We start from the raw sequence: 14,175 nt of genomic DNA, 5'->3' as shown, positions 1-14,175 counted from the left end.
TACATCTACACAACTTGAACAATTCGAAAAGACAATAAATAAAAACTGCATGTACAACTATCACTGTTACCCTGACTAAGACCAAATTCAATATTTGTTTAGAATTTATTTTGGCGTCAGGGGTTTGCCTACCATCAATTTTTACGGAGAAGACACTTCTCTCTTAACTGGCATTCAAGGAGAAGTAAGAAGAAATGAAAAATGTTTTTTTGTTTGATCTTTTATATCTTGTAATTAGTTCAATTATTTTACCATATGAAATCACTGAAAACATAATGTAAATTGTGAATCCTACTAATTCAATTCTCTTAATTGTTAATTAAACAAGGCTATTGTCAAGCAATATGGTCCCCTACCGGCTCCACCATTGTCAGAAATTCCACCATTTTCAGATTATTATTTTTTGGTTGCCATAGCAACCACAATTTTTGACGTAGAAACAAAATGAAATGATGAGCATAATGTCCATATTGCTATCTATCAATGCTGCAAGTTTCATGAAAAAATATGATGAACTTTTAAAGTTATCGCAGGATCCAGAAAAGTGTGACAGACAGACTCACAGACAGACAGACAGACAGACACACAGAGCGCAAACCATAAGTCCCCTCCAGTGAAACCAGTAGGGGAAAATAAACTCGACTTTTCGAAGAAAAATGAGAGCTATACTACTCGCCCCGGCGTCAGTGTTGGTTAAAGTATTTTATATTGTCAAATAACTTTAACCCTATCAAAGATAATTAACTCAAACTTGGAATACTTCTTTATGGCAACAAGACAATCGTGTAGGTCAAGGTGCATAACTTTCAGCAGTATTTTTAGAGTTATGCCCCATTTTATACTTAGAAAACTAAAAATTTGTTTAAGTTTTATGTTAAGGTCCACTTTATTCCTGAAGTATCAAAGCTATTGCTTTCATGGTTGCTACACTTACTAACTATTATAAGGGGACTGTGCAGGCAAAGTTATGTAACTCTGACTGGCATTTTCACAGAATTATGGCCCCTTTTATACTTAGAAAATTGAAAATTTGGTTAAGTTTTGTGTTTTGGTCCATTTTACTCCTAAAGTATCATAGCTATTGCTTTCAGACTAGGAACACTGGCTTACTATCATAAGGGGACTGTACAGGACAAGTTGCATAACTCTGGTTGGCATTTTGACCAAATTGTGGCCCTTTTTGACTTAGTAACTTTGAATATTTTGTTAAATTTTGTGTTTAGATGCACTTTACTTCTAAAGTATCAAGGCATATTTGCGTTATTACGGAATTAAAATAATCAAAAACGTAATTTAATTCAAAATAAAGCATACACAAACGCAAATACAAATTTAATAAAAGTAATTCCCGTAAAAAACCTTGCGTCACGAAACGCAATTCTTACAAACACCGGGCGTATTTTTTAGACTGGTTATTTTCGGTACAAAAATGTATCGGATAGTTTATATGCCGTCCTATGAAGAAAAGAAGGCCGTCTTTCCAGTGGTTATCAATCTTTGGGGTATTATTGTAATTATTCGTAGACCTGTCCGATTTCTACTTCCATTTTCAAGGTATTCAACTCAAAATGACCCGAAAACCGGGTGCATCTCTTTGAAAAGCCATAACTTCATCAATTGTGCAGCGATTTTCACGAACTCGGTCTTATTCAACGCAAAAATGAATGAACTTTGATCAGAAATTCAGGAATTGCTTGTTGTTATGTACAGGTACCTTTTTGAATTCCATTTGTATAAATAATGTAGAAACCTTATTAGATTTTTATTATATTATATACAGTAGACTCTCTGTAAACCGGACGGTCTCGGGACCGGCCTGATCGTCCGGTTTTCAGAGAGTTCCGTTTTACCAAGAGTTTGCATACTGCCGAAATATTCATGGTATGCATTGTGTACAGAATCACATAAAAATAAAACAAACCATATACATTTACATGTACCATGTGATAACTGTACGCAGGTACTGATGATGTTAATTGCATTCTTAAAAAATGTGTTTTTAATCAATTAAAAGCAAAAAATATTCCATACCGACTTGTTTTGATTAATCCCAAAGTGAGCGTGGTGCTTTAAACATGTACGTACGTGGCATTTGTCATTTAGGCGAGTGATGACACAAATAAGATTGTTGTAGATACACGATTTATTATTATTAAACATACACACAAGCAAACAACAGCGTCATAATTATTTTTTAAGATATTTTTTAAGATATTCATAATCTCAAAACCTACTAATTTTTTAAGTTTACGATTTCACGAAAAAGTCCAAGATCACTCTTTGCTTGAAAGCACATTTCTCCTTTAATTAAAAACACGGCTATAGGATCTTTGAAAATAACCGAGAAGATCACAAGAAAGTGATCGTCGCAACGGCATGCATTAATTTTTTAATTTAATTGTTTATCATAGGCGATAATAAATAATTAATAAATAATAAATATAAATAAATAAATAATCAATCACTTTTTGGTGTTACCGCGAGTCTATTATAGACATTCACAGTTTGTTTTACATTACTTAATCGGACTCCCATAGTGCGGTAACGACTTGACACCTTTATTGTATGTTTAATCCGATTATCGATAATTGCGCGAGCAAAATGTGTGACACCGCACTCGCTGTGCTGACTAGGTATTGTTATTTTCACGCCTCGGGCATCTTGAGAATTTAGACCGTCCGGTATACTCAATGTATTTTACGTTGAAAATGACCAAATTTACGGAGATACCTGTCCGGTTTCTGGTTTTCAGAGAGTTCGGTTTATTCAACATTTTTTAACAAAGAAATAGAAGGAGAAAATACGGGACTGGCCCGACCGTCCGGAATCGGGAGAGTTCCGGTATTCAGAGAGTCGGGTATTGGCAGAGTCTACTGTATGTCATTCCATAAATTACCCAATTGAGTTAAACAACCGGGGGTGAAAAACCCAATTAAGCTCAAAAGTAGGGGGTGAACATTTTTGCTAAAACTATTGAATTTACAAAACCCAAATTGTTGTCAAAAACAGGGGGTGAATTACCCAATATACCCCAAAAGTTATCTATAGCCCTGGCTATTGCTTTCAAACTTCAAATACTTTCTTACTATCATGAGGGTACTGTACATGGCAAGTTGAATTTGACATTGACCTTTGAATAACCTTGAATCTCAAGGTCAAATAAATAAATTTTGCTTAAATTGCCATTCTTTATTTAGGATCAGATTTGATTCTTACTTAGACAAAACAACACTTACCTGACATACCACAATGGACTCCACGCAAACCATCCCCCACGCCCCACCCAAGAATCCCCCCCTAAAAAATTTTTTTTTTTAAATAATTTTTTTTTTTCCCTTATTTTTTTTTCTTATTTTTGAAATATCATCTTATAAATGACCACACCCCCACATTATTCCCCCTCTCCATCCCTCCCCCCACACCAAAAGATTTTTTTTGAAACATGTAAAAAAAAAAACAAATAATTATTTTTATTATTTTATTTTTGAAAGACCGTTCAACCATTCCACCCAAGCTATTGCTATCAAACTTGAAATATAATCTTATTTGTTTGTTTTTATGTCTTTACAAATGTTCAATAGATTGTGGAAAATATACCTGAACTCAGAATTGTCTATAATGTACCACTTCTTTAAAACATAAGCGATCAATATGTTTCAATTATGGTCCTCTTTAGTTAGAATATGACTAAATTACCTTGACATTATTGAATATGAACAATTTACCCATGATGGCTTACGTTATATTGTCTTCTGACAGCTCTTGTTTATTTTGGAAAGGCGGGGGTATAATACTTTGATACTGCATATATTTGATAGCATTTTTTTTCTTCTAAACAAAACACTATAATTACCTTGCAATCATATTTCCAGTGGAAACAATAATAAAACCAGTTAAGTCTTTGAAAATCACAACCATGGCCTGCATTAAACCTATGCCTCCAAAAACTTCAAGCTGTTATAAACACCTGCCAATGCTGTTCACGGACATCAAAGGTCCTAGCTGCCAAAAATTTCTAGGGAGTTTAAAGGCAGTAATCAGCGATCAGAAAGTGGCCATTTGAAAAGGCATTAATCAATAATACATTACCAGAAGCATGCACATACTGTCAGAAAGAGCATTCATGAATTAGCTCCATTGAGGAGGGGTTGTGTGAAAACTATCAGACCTTTTACTGCATTAGATTATTTGGCTTTTAAACCGGTGTGAGAAAATAAATTGTGTTTGCTGAAATTTAAATGGAAGGTTGCTTTACACTATGTATTGTTTGTTAATGGCGTGACTTGAAAATAAGGGTGAAATGATTTTCTCTTAGCTCTTAAAAAAAGAAAGATGTAAGCCTACTTTCGGCGAAATTGGCCCTCTTGGCCGACCCCTGAATGTGTACTACTGGCTTCAACAGATCTTGAGTTTTACATGATTACACACCACTGAACAATTAAAAATGTTTATTAATCATTTGTTTAAGCTCACTACTATTATAGATGACGACTTTTGTTTAGTTTCAATAGAATTGTAGTTAATGTAAAGATAGCCAACTGTCAGCCATTTATTCACAACAACTAGCATAATGCTATAGTTGTTTGCATTTCCATTTAAAGCCATTGATTGATATTTCATATGTCTGTCATGTCATTTTACGGATTTCAAAGGCCCTCTTTATGCCCCCCAGGAAGAACAGAAGGCATATTGTCATCTAAAGAACACCTTGACCTATGATGTTGCGATGTATGATGTTTACTTGAGAAAAAAGAAGCCTTTTTTTAGGTCAACTGGTCTAAGGTAAAGGTTGAAACAGCATGTCAAAGTAAATTTGTTTTCACAAGATATATTGAGAATTATTTGACCTAAAATTATGAAAATATGATTTTGATGTCACATAGGCAGGTAAAGGTCACAGGATTTTGTAAACGATAAAGTGTTTCCAAACTGTTTTTTGAGAACACTTGGAACTGCAATCATGAAAATGGGAACTGTGGTTACATGGAAGAAAAATAAGACACCTTTTGATTTTGAAAACACCATAAAAAGTTCACAGAAACTTCTAACACAAAATTTGTTTCTTTTTGACATCTAGACTTTGCTTTGACCTTCATATCAATGGGTATGCCGGTTATTTGTGGGGAAAATATTGATGAATATGGATTTTCCAGTCAACTGGTCAAAAGTAACAAGGGCATGTTACAGGAGATTTTTTTCCACACAATATTAAAACTTAAAACAAGGGCTGTTTGTAAAACATGCATGCCCCCCATATGGGCTGTCTGTTGTAGTGGCAGCCATTGTGTGAATACGTTTTTTGTCACTGTGACCTTGACCTTTGACCTAGTGACCTGAAAATCAATAGGGGTCATCTGCGAGTCACGATCAATGTACCTATGAGGTGTCATGATCCTAGGCAAAAGCGTTCTTGAGTTATCATCCGAAAATCATTTCACTATTTTGGGTCACCGTGACCTTGACCTTTGACCTTGTGACCTCAAAATCAATAGGGGTCATCTGCGAGTCATGATCAATCTACCTATGAAGTTTCATGATCCTAGGCCTAAGCGTTCTTGAGTTATCATCCGGAAACCATTTTACTATTTTGGGTCACCGTGACCTTGACCTTTGACCTAGTGACCTCAAAATCAATAGGGGTCAACTGCGAGTCATAATCAATCTACACATGAAGTTCCATGATCGGAGGCGTATGCGTTCTTGAGTTATCATCCGGAAACCATTTTACTATTTTGGGTCACCGTGACCTTGACCTTTGACCTAGTGACCTCAAAATCAATAGGGGTCATCTGCAAGTCATGATCAATGTACCTATGAAGTTTCATGATCCTAGCCCCAAGCGTTCTTGAGTTATCATCCGGAAACCACCTGGTGGACGAACCGACCAACCGACTGACAGACCGACAGACCGACTGACATGTGCAAAGCAATATACCCCCTCTTCTTCGAAGGGGGGCATAAAAAAGGTTTTTGACCTTTGATCAGGAAACTTGGTCTACACGGACTTGGAAAAAAAAGTAACACACCTATTTAAATTGCTCTCATCATTTCAAAGGTCAAGTTTACAGAGAATTTTTAAATGAAATTGGTTTCCGCACAATATCCAGAGTAATCTTAGAATCACAGATTAGTTTGCTGGTAATTCTTAATAAATGATGATGCCCGTATTATTTTCAAATCAAGAGATATAAGAGAAAGGTCACATGGACGACATTGCTGAAAGTCGGGGGCATACATGTTTTACAAGCATATCTTGTATAAGAAATATTGATTGTTAATTGATTTTTATGAACAAACAAACAGCGTTTTAAAAGAGTGATGTAAATTACAACAAAACGGAACAACACAAGTTGTATAAAAGTTGTTGTTCATGAAGTAAGTTTACAATAATTAGCTCTTAAGTATCAGAATTATTTGAGTAACGTTCTGAGAAAACTGGGCAAAATGCATGTGCGGAAAGTGTCGTCCCAGATTAGCCTGTGCAGCCTGCAGAGGCTAATCATGGATGACACTTTCCGCCTAAATTGGATTTTTGCTAATTGGTGGATTTTTGCAAAAAAGAGACTTCATTTTAACAAAAAATGTCATTAAAGCAGAGCGTTTCATCCCTGATTAGCCTGTGCAAATTGCACAGGCTAATCTGGGACGACACTTTACACACATGCATTATGCCCAGTTTTCACAGAACGCAACTCATTTTAATCCAGCTGACCTGTTCTCCAAGTCAAGCACATTGAGGACATCATTTAGGACGCCATATTTGAGGTCATAGTCCTCCTTCCCACTAGCAGTGAGTGATGGCGATGCATTGATCTCTATCAGCCACCTGTAACCATAGCAATGTGTACCCATAGCAACATGTACCAATAGCAACATGGTGACATAAAGTTAATCCCACCTGAAATGATAGCAACATATAACCATAGCACACGTACTTACATGTTTGAATAACGACAAATTGCACAAGACTATTGCCAAGCAATAAAAGTCCCCTACCGGCTCCACCATTGTCAGAAATTCCACCATTGTCAGAATAATTTTTTTATTTGTGGCCATAGCAACCATAATTTTAGAGGTAGGAACAAAATGAAATGACGTGCATTATGTCCATATTGCCATTTATCCATGTTCCAAGTTTCATGAAAAAATATTAAGAACTTTTAAAGTTATCACAGGATCCAGAAAAGTGTGACAGACTCACAGACTGACGGACACACAGAGCGCGAATAAGCAACATGTAATCACAGCAACATGTAATAATAGAATCATGTAAAATAGCAAAAATGCTTATCTCAATCACTTGCATAGCAGCATAGCAACATAATAAGGAAAAGTTAATGTAAACCACTTGAACATAGTTACATACAGACATTTGAAGAAACCTCAATAAGAAGTTAGGGTAGAAAAACAATAGAAATTAAACCATGACAAATCTCCACACTTATTACAGTGCTGGACTGAAACTCAAACCCTTGAAGCCAAAATCAAAAGGTCCAGCTCTCCACCAACTGAGCTTAACCCTTTACCACTTAGATGCGTATTTTTACTCAATTGTAGTCCCTCAAAAAGTAAAATTTACTGAAAGACTTTTCTTACTATATTCAAGTTTTAAAGGCTTCATTTCCAAGCCTTAGCTACTGGGGAGCAGCAAACAGCATAAAACCTGAACAGACTGCGAATTACTCGCAGGCTGTTCAGGTTTAATGCTGGTTGCAAAAGCCATTTTCACTTTGTGTGTAAAAGGGTCAGGCTCATCTGAGCCCATCAATACTAACGTCACAGAGAGAGAACTGTAACTACACGTCGGAGAAATTGTAGCTAGGCGATGTTGTATGACACTCACAAATGCATGTGCGTAAAGGGGATTTTCGTTTAAAAGAGACTTAATTAAAACCAAACATTCTATAACAGCAGAAAGTGTCGTCCCTGATTAGCCTGTGTGGAATGCATAGGATAATCTGGGACCACACATTACGCATATGCATTAAGCCAAGTTTTCCACTCGTGAGACTCGTTTCTTTAAGACACCTACGGTTTCAAGTTTGCATCCAGCAGTATGTCGTAGCCATACATCTCAAAGCAGTGCTTGTCATTGATGATGATCTTCTGGACACTGTGCAGGCTCTTGATGATGATGTTGTCGATGCCCTGAAAGACCTTCCGCACCTACAACAAGAATCATACTCATTAACCCTTTGCATGCTGGGAAATTTGTCGTCTGCTAAAATGTTGTCTGTTGAATTTCTTAAATTAGCATTTTCTTTGATTTTTTTTTCAAAGAATACTATCAGAATAGCAAACAGTTTGGATCCTGATGAGATGGCGTCTCATCTGGATCCAAACTGTTTGCAAAGGTCTTCAAAATCCGGTTCCAGCACTGGAAGAGTTAACCCATTACCACTTAGATACGTATTTAACCCTTAGCCACTTAGATATGTATTTTGACGCATTTGTAGTCCATTAGAAAGTTACATTTAATTAAATACCTTTCTAAATAGATTCAAGTTTTGAAGGCTTCATTTCCAACCCTTAGTAACTGTGGCCCTTGAAAAGTTAACTTTACAGCTGATATACCTTAAAGAGTTGTCATTGAAAAAAAATGTGTGTGTGTTATTTTTGTGGGTGTGAATGTTAAGAAAAATGACGCCTATGAACCCTTTCCACTTAGATATGTTTTTTCACGCATTTCTAGTTCCTCAGTAATCTACTAATAAATTGAGACCCAAATGAAGAACGGAGAGTCACATTTCTGTCACACAAAACTCCCCAATGTGTAACGAGCATTTTAAACCTCTTAATGCCATTTTCATTACAATGGTACTGCATTTGTTGAATATGCATTAACTCCTTATTAATGCCTAGTAACCAAATTGGAAAATCAATTTAAGTGACTGAGAAAGCAATTATTTAATGCATTCTTAGTTCGCATAAGCTCTTTTGACATAACTTTCACTGAAAACTTCAAATGTCTGGTCCACAAATTATATTTACACCACATTTCAAAGCATTCTAAGTGAATGACCAATTTAAATTCTGATTCCCGGGTGCATATCCAATTTTGTTTCAGATTCCAAAGTAATAAATCTATTTCAATGGAGATTCCAATGAGAACACCCAATTACACTGCAGATTTGAAAATGAGTCGCAAATTTAAATGCAGGTTCAAACGTGTATAACCAATTTCAATTAAGACTCCAAAGAATGTAATCAATTTCAATGCAGATTCCAAGGTGAGTAAACAATTTAAATTCTGATTTCAAAATGAGAAACCAAATTAAATGCAATACCTAAAATGAGTAATCAATTTCAATAGAAGTTCCAAAGTGAGTATCGGTTACCAATTTTAATTCCGGTTCCAAAGTGAGTATTGGTTACCAATTTCAATGCCGGTTCCAAAGTGATATCGGTTACCAATTTCAATTCCGTTTCCAAAGTGAGTATCGGTTACCAATTTCAATTCCGGTTCCAAAGTGAGTTACCAATTTCAAAACAGTTTTTAGCATTGTGATCAGTGAGAAAGAAAAAACGAAAAATGTCTGCAAATCTGCATGCAGAATTCGAAGTTACCTTTTTTGACCACTGGATCACTGGTCTAGTCACTAGTTAAATAAACCAGACCTGACAAAATATAAACTAGACTAAACATGTAACTGTATAAACTGAAAATGACTCGCTACAAGTTGTGATCAAAATAAAATAAGGGTATCATTTAATTACTGTTAATTTAATTAACTGTCAAAAAAAAGCAAACAACATAAAAGACAACTCCTATCTCTCATAGGATTCAGGTATGCGTGCAAGTGCATAATATACAGTATTTACATCAATTTCAAATGACCCCACACAAACAAAATATTTACATTAAATTATTTTTTTCATTTAATTATTAATTTATGTTTTTCATTTTTATTGTTATTATTGTTTGGTGGGAGTTAAATCTTTGTTACATTTTAGCTAGCTTAAAGACCAAGGGTGTGCAAAAATCAGATAAATGACTCCATTGGATCAATGGATTGTTGTGAAGAAACAGATTATGTTAACTGGTCTTGTTTTCGTATTGACCGACTTGAAAAATAGGGTAAAAGGAATTTCTCCTGGCTCTTTGAACAAAACAAAGTGACCTTATTTGAAGGGATTAAGTTGCACTCTGTGCAGACCCCTGTGAATTAATTCTTGATTTAAAGATTTTTTTCACTACATGAATCCAGCCAGTCACATTAGACTTTAACAGCCCACACTTATAAGCTTATACTAGTCATTTTGTTCTGACATGCCTTAATATCAAACCCTGTTCATGTTTTGAAAATATTTAAGAATAAGACCTGCTTATTTATTCCACTTACCACCTCTGTTCCATGCTTGGCTGCCAGGTACTGGCGTAACTGCTGGGTAGCCCACTTGCAGCCCTTATCAGGGTCATAATCAGGGGCTGTCTTCTGCACCGCCACATTGGTCAGGTGAACGTCTTGTGTGCAGGTCAAGGACAACAACTCATGTACCATTATTTTCTAATAATTTACATAGAGTCTGTCACTCATTTAGTAAAATGACTTAAAACCTTTAAAAAAGTACACAGCCCAGAGATGTGATATTTGGCATGACATGTTATGAATGTGTCCTCTACCAAGTTTGAGTCTGCATGTAAACTACCTAAACATACAATTATAGTGTAATGAATCAATCCAAACTGAAGTTATTGATTTTAACACTTTTTTTTCTTTTAGCTACATACATACATTTGTTTCGAACTTTATTAACCCATACTTAAGTTATAGAGCATAATCCTTTCCTTTATTCTTAATTACAGTGCCACTGATACTAGGTCTTCATATACAAAGCCTACAAACAAAATATCAGTGCAACGCCTCCATTAAAATCAGTGCCATTGAGAAGAAACAAGTGTTCTATTTTTAGTAACAGCGACCTTGAGTTTGACCCAACCAAAAACAAATGCGCTTCCAAGACAGATCTTCATGTCAGCAATGAACATAAAAATGTCAGCGCAATAACCTAATAAAAACACAAGTTATTAAGTGGAAACTTTTTTTTATCCTTTCAGTAAAATTTACCTTGAACTGCCTAACACCAAGTACAATCCAAATATAAATCTCCATAAAAGCTTCCTATATCCATAGTTTCAGGAAGACTGGGAAACACAAACTTAAGAAACAGTGACATTTACCTTGACTGAAATGGCCCAGAATACAATCCCAAGCTTTGTTTCCATGCTATAGCCAAACGCTGCCACCAACCATTCAACGTTTAATCACCATGATTTTCAACTTAGTTGAAAACCTGGGTAAAAATACAACATATGTTACTAGGCAACAATAACACAAAATGAACAAAACAACAATGTAAGGATACAGGTATCTTCTATGGAATCAAGAGAGAATCTGGAGTTAGAAAACCTTCCAAAGCCGCCTCTGTACAGCCATACTTTCAGTGGGTTGTACTAAAAATGAAACCCACATTATGGTGTTATTAATTTAATTATTGCACAATTATATTCATTATGGTGTATTTATAAATCCATGAACACACATCATCTTACAGACATTAGATAAAGATAGCAAAAGTCTTCCTAATTTTATTAAAAAAACACGTTATATTATAAATAATTGTGCAATTTTTTAACAAACCAAATTCAATCAACCAGATTCTTGGTCATCTTTGTTGGTAGCTGATGATTTTTATTCCACATTATGGTAAAAAAGAGGTACTTACAGAAACAACTAAAACATAGACGCGAATGTCAAACTTTCGTCCTCCAATCAGGTAAGGGTTTTCTATGTAACGCTGCACCACATAGGTCTCGGGTACCTCTCTATTAGGGTCAGTCAGGGGCTGGTATTCACCCTGTAGGCACACAAACAGATAACTGTCAGAATGGTTGAATACTGTGCAACCATCACAATGATAAAGTATAACTCTCAAAATTGCTGAGTACAGTAAATAAGTCAGAACAGTTTAGTTTTTTCGGGAGAAAGGTAATTGCATAAAAATCTTTAAAAAAAACTGCTGTTTTGATGAGTAATATATGCAGAAATATTCTTACTACATGTATACATACACAAGAACAAGCACACTATTGGAAACATTTTAACTGGTAAAATAAATCATTTTTAGAGTGTGCATATATAACCAAACAAGTGATGCCTTACTTTTAATCACTTGGATTTTAACTTCTAAAATTGTTAGTATATTACCACCTCTGATTTGGAATCTTATACATTTTAATTGGAGGAAAAATACACCTCTTTTGGCATTGCATCCCTCAGTCCCTATTAACCCTTTTTTACCTAGCGTCTAGAAAAAAGGCCTTGGCAAACAGCACAGACCCAGATGAGACGCTGCATGATGCGGCGTCTCATCAGGGTCTGCGCTGTTTGCTTAAAGGAATTTCTGTAGGAAATATTCTAAATATAATAGACATCCCTAATTTTGGAAATAAATTGATCCAATTGAGAAGGATGGGAGAATCCACTAGGCATAAATGGGTTAAATATGCACCTTTTTCCAGTCGGTGATGTCCTTGAGTTTCCGGAAGAGGAAGATACCCCGTCCCTGTGACTTGGCTGCGGGCTTCATGATCCAGATGATCCCCGGCAGCCTCTTGAACTCCTCCACAAAGATGTGATACTCGCTCTGGAAGGACATACAGGGATGTGCTGCATTCTGGGAAAATGGGGCTTAATGCATGTGCGTTAAGTGTCCCAGATTTGCCTGTGCAGTCCCAATCTTATATAATTTTTAATTTCAGGGAGTTTTTTTCTTAACAAAAATACCAGTCCCTAGCGGAAAGTGTCATCCCAGATCAGCCTCTGTGGACTGCACAGGCTAATGTGGGACAACACTTTACACACAGTTTATTAGTTATGAGTGGGAATCTTTAAGAATCTTTATGAAGAAACTGCAGTAAGAATGGCAGAAGAATAGCATGTGCTCATTCTAGAATTATATAAATGAGCCATGCTGTGTGGATTAATGCATGTGCATAAAGTGTCGTCCCAGATAAGCCTGTGCAGTGAGCAGAAGACACTTTTCGCCTAAACTGCATTTTTGTTAAAAAGAGACTTTCTTTAATATCATAAAAAACAAGAGCTGTGTTTGTCAGAAACACAATTTGACCTTTGACATTGAAGGATGACCTTGACCTTTCACCACTCAAAATGTGCAGCTCCATGAGATACACGTGCATGCCAAATATCAAGTTGCTATCTTCAATATTGCAAAAGTTATGACCAAAGTTAAGTTTTTGGACAGACACACAGACACACACATACAATGACAGACAGACAGGCCAAAAACAATATAACCCCAATCATTCGATCCGGGGGCATAAAAATCAACCCCCCAGCACTTCTTGATGGGTTTTCATAAAAGGCACGATACAATGAGGAGGGCCGATACTATGAAATATGGGATAGAGGTTAATATTTCCCCCGATTACACGTTCAAAACAGTTTATATATTCTCTCACAAAACATTTTACCTTCGACACAAAATATTGGAAAAACATTGATCTTAAGATGGCGCAGCGAACTTATGAATATTCATACAGTTGTGTACTCTCATAGTCTTGCGAGATCATTATGCTAATAGTGAGACAATTAACTGTGTGTTCATTGGTCCAGTAAGAAAATCAGCATATCTAGTTCCCTACATTCATTATTTTCGGACGCCATAGTGGGAAGACGGAGGCGGCACGATGTTTTGACCTCTTTTCTAGGACTCTTCGCAAACAGAATCTGTTAGTTCAATTGTCTTGCCTTTTATAATTTGCCCAATATGCCTGGTCTGGTTAAATGTTTTTCTGTCTGGTAAAATGTTTTTTTGGTCTGGTTAAATGTCAAAGTTTACCGGACTGAATGTCCTGTCAAATGTGGGCAACTTTCAGAAAGACTGCCTAAGCTCAAGAAATTTAGCCAATTAGAAACCATTTTAAGTAAGGTAAAAGTACTTCTCATGCTACTTCAAAAGACCATCTAATGACACAAAAATCACACTCATTTTGAATTTAACATATTTTTTTGTACTAAAAGTTCAAATCCCTTGTCTGTAGGAATGCCTTCTTTTGTCGTTACATTTTCTAAAGTCATCAAATGCAGATGTATGTATTAAACTGAGTGTATAGAAATACATGAGATAAGGCATGAACTATTCTAGTATTGG

General features: G+C 35.8%; 1 protein-coding gene across 11 annotated transcripts in view; it reads right to left on the bottom strand.

Annotated features, from left to right (window-relative positions):
• LOC127845158 (probable tubulin polyglutamylase TTLL9) overlaps positions 1-14,175 on the bottom strand; it is a 55,600-nt gene that overhangs the window by 9,290 nt on the left and 32,135 nt on the right. For all 11 annotated transcript variants that reach the window (XM_052375906.1, XM_052375905.1, XM_052375903.1 and 8 more), the window contains 6 exons: positions 12,514-12,648; positions 11,728-11,859; positions 11,368-11,455; positions 10,344-10,465; positions 8,033-8,166; positions 6,713-6,826 (listed from right to left, as the gene is read on the bottom strand). In XM_052375906.1, coding sequence (XP_052231866.1) covers positions 6,713-6,826; positions 8,033-8,166; positions 10,344-10,465; positions 11,368-11,455; positions 11,728-11,859; positions 12,514-12,648 — 725 coding nt within the window. The remainder of the gene's footprint in view (positions 1-6,712; positions 6,827-8,032; positions 8,167-10,343; positions 10,466-11,367; positions 11,456-11,727; positions 11,860-12,513; positions 12,649-14,175) is intronic.

This window comes from Dreissena polymorpha, chromosome 9, assembly GCF_020536995.1.
Source record: "Dreissena polymorpha isolate Duluth1 chromosome 9, UMN_Dpol_1.0, whole genome shotgun sequence".
In the NCBI taxonomy this organism is placed as follows: Eukaryota; Metazoa; Mollusca; class Bivalvia; order Myida; family Dreissenidae; genus Dreissena; species Dreissena polymorpha.
This window is presented reverse-complemented; position numbering and strand designations above follow the sequence as displayed.